This window comes from Numida meleagris, unplaced genomic scaffold (assembly GCF_002078875.1).
Source record: "Numida meleagris isolate 19003 breed g44 Domestic line unplaced genomic scaffold, NumMel1.0 unplaced_Scaffold558, whole genome shotgun sequence".
In the NCBI taxonomy this organism is placed as follows: domain Eukaryota; kingdom Metazoa; phylum Chordata; class Aves; order Galliformes; family Numididae; genus Numida; species Numida meleagris.
Genome location: NW_018364774.1, coordinates 13539 through 14765, shown reverse-complemented (window position 1 = coordinate 14765; position 1227 = coordinate 13539). Strand labels below are relative to the sequence as shown.

At 63.0% G+C, this 1227-nt stretch overlaps 1 protein-coding gene across 1 annotated transcript in view; it reads right to left on the bottom strand.

The window, feature by feature from the left end:
- Positions 1-1227, bottom strand: part of LOC110391857 (spectrin beta chain, non-erythrocytic 4-like) — a gene marked incomplete at its 3' end in the record, with an annotated part of 11110 nt that overhangs the window by 2866 nt on the left and 7017 nt on the right. The window contains 1 exon segment of the mRNA XM_021383804.1: positions 138-288. Coding sequence (XP_021239479.1) covers positions 138-288 — 151 coding nt within the window.

Genomic DNA, 1227 nt, shown 5'->3' with positions numbered 1-1227 from the left:
CATGGTGACCCCCAACTCTTGGAGAACCCAACCATGGTGACCCCCAACCCTTGGAGAACCCAACCCTGATGACTCCCACCCTGGGTGACCCCCAGCCCTGGTGACCCCCAACCCGGTGCCCCCCCCATCCCCGTTACCCTCCAGCTCGGTGAACTTGAGGGCGGCGGCGTTGAGCGCTCGCACGCGCTCGCTCTGTGCGGCGATGTCGGCCTCCAGCAGCGCGTGCTTCTGCAGCAGGTCCTCCACCTCCAGCAGGTGCTTCCCCAGCTCCCGGGACAGCAGCGGCGCCTGGGGGTGCGAGACGTGGGCTCCCGTGGGGGGGCCGCCCCACAGCTCCGACAGGGATGCCCCACATTCCCACTGGGGACACCCCGTGTCCAAGCTGGGGACACCCCATCTCCCATTGGGACGCCCCATATCCTATTGGGAACATCCGTATCCATCTTGGGGACACCCCATCTCCCATTGGGAAAACCCATATCCATCTTGGGGACACCCCATATCCCATTGGGGACACCCCATATCCATCTTGGGGACACCCCATATCCATCTTGGGGACACCCATACCCAACTTGGGGACACCCCACATTCCCACTGGGAACACCCCGTGTCCAAGCTGGGGACACCCCATATCCCATTGGGAACACCCATCTCCCATTGGGACTCCCTGTATCCCATTAGGACACCCCACATCCCAATGGGGACACCCCACATTCCATCGAGGAAACCCCACATCCCATTGGGACACCCCATAACTCGCTGGGACCCCCCACCTCCCAAGGTGGGGCCGCCCCCCGGCACCTGCATCTCCTCCATCCAGTCGATCATGTAGACCTGGACACCCCACATCCCAATGGGGACACCCATACCCAACTTGGGGACACCCCCTATCCCATCAAGGACACCCCATATCCAACTTGGAAACCCCCCACATCCCACTGGGAGCCCCCATAACCTACTGGGATCCCCCACATCCCATCAAGGACCCCCCACCTCCCAAAGCGGGGCCGCCCCCCGGCACCTGCATCTCCTCCATCCAGTCGATCATGTAGACCTGGACACCCCACATCCCAATGGGGACACCCCACATCCCATCAAGGACACCCCATATCCCATTGGGAGCCCCCATAACCTACTGGGACCCCCCATATCCCAATGGGGACCCCCCACATCCCATCAAGGACCCCCCATCTCCCACTGGGACCCCCCACCTCCCAAAGCGGGGCC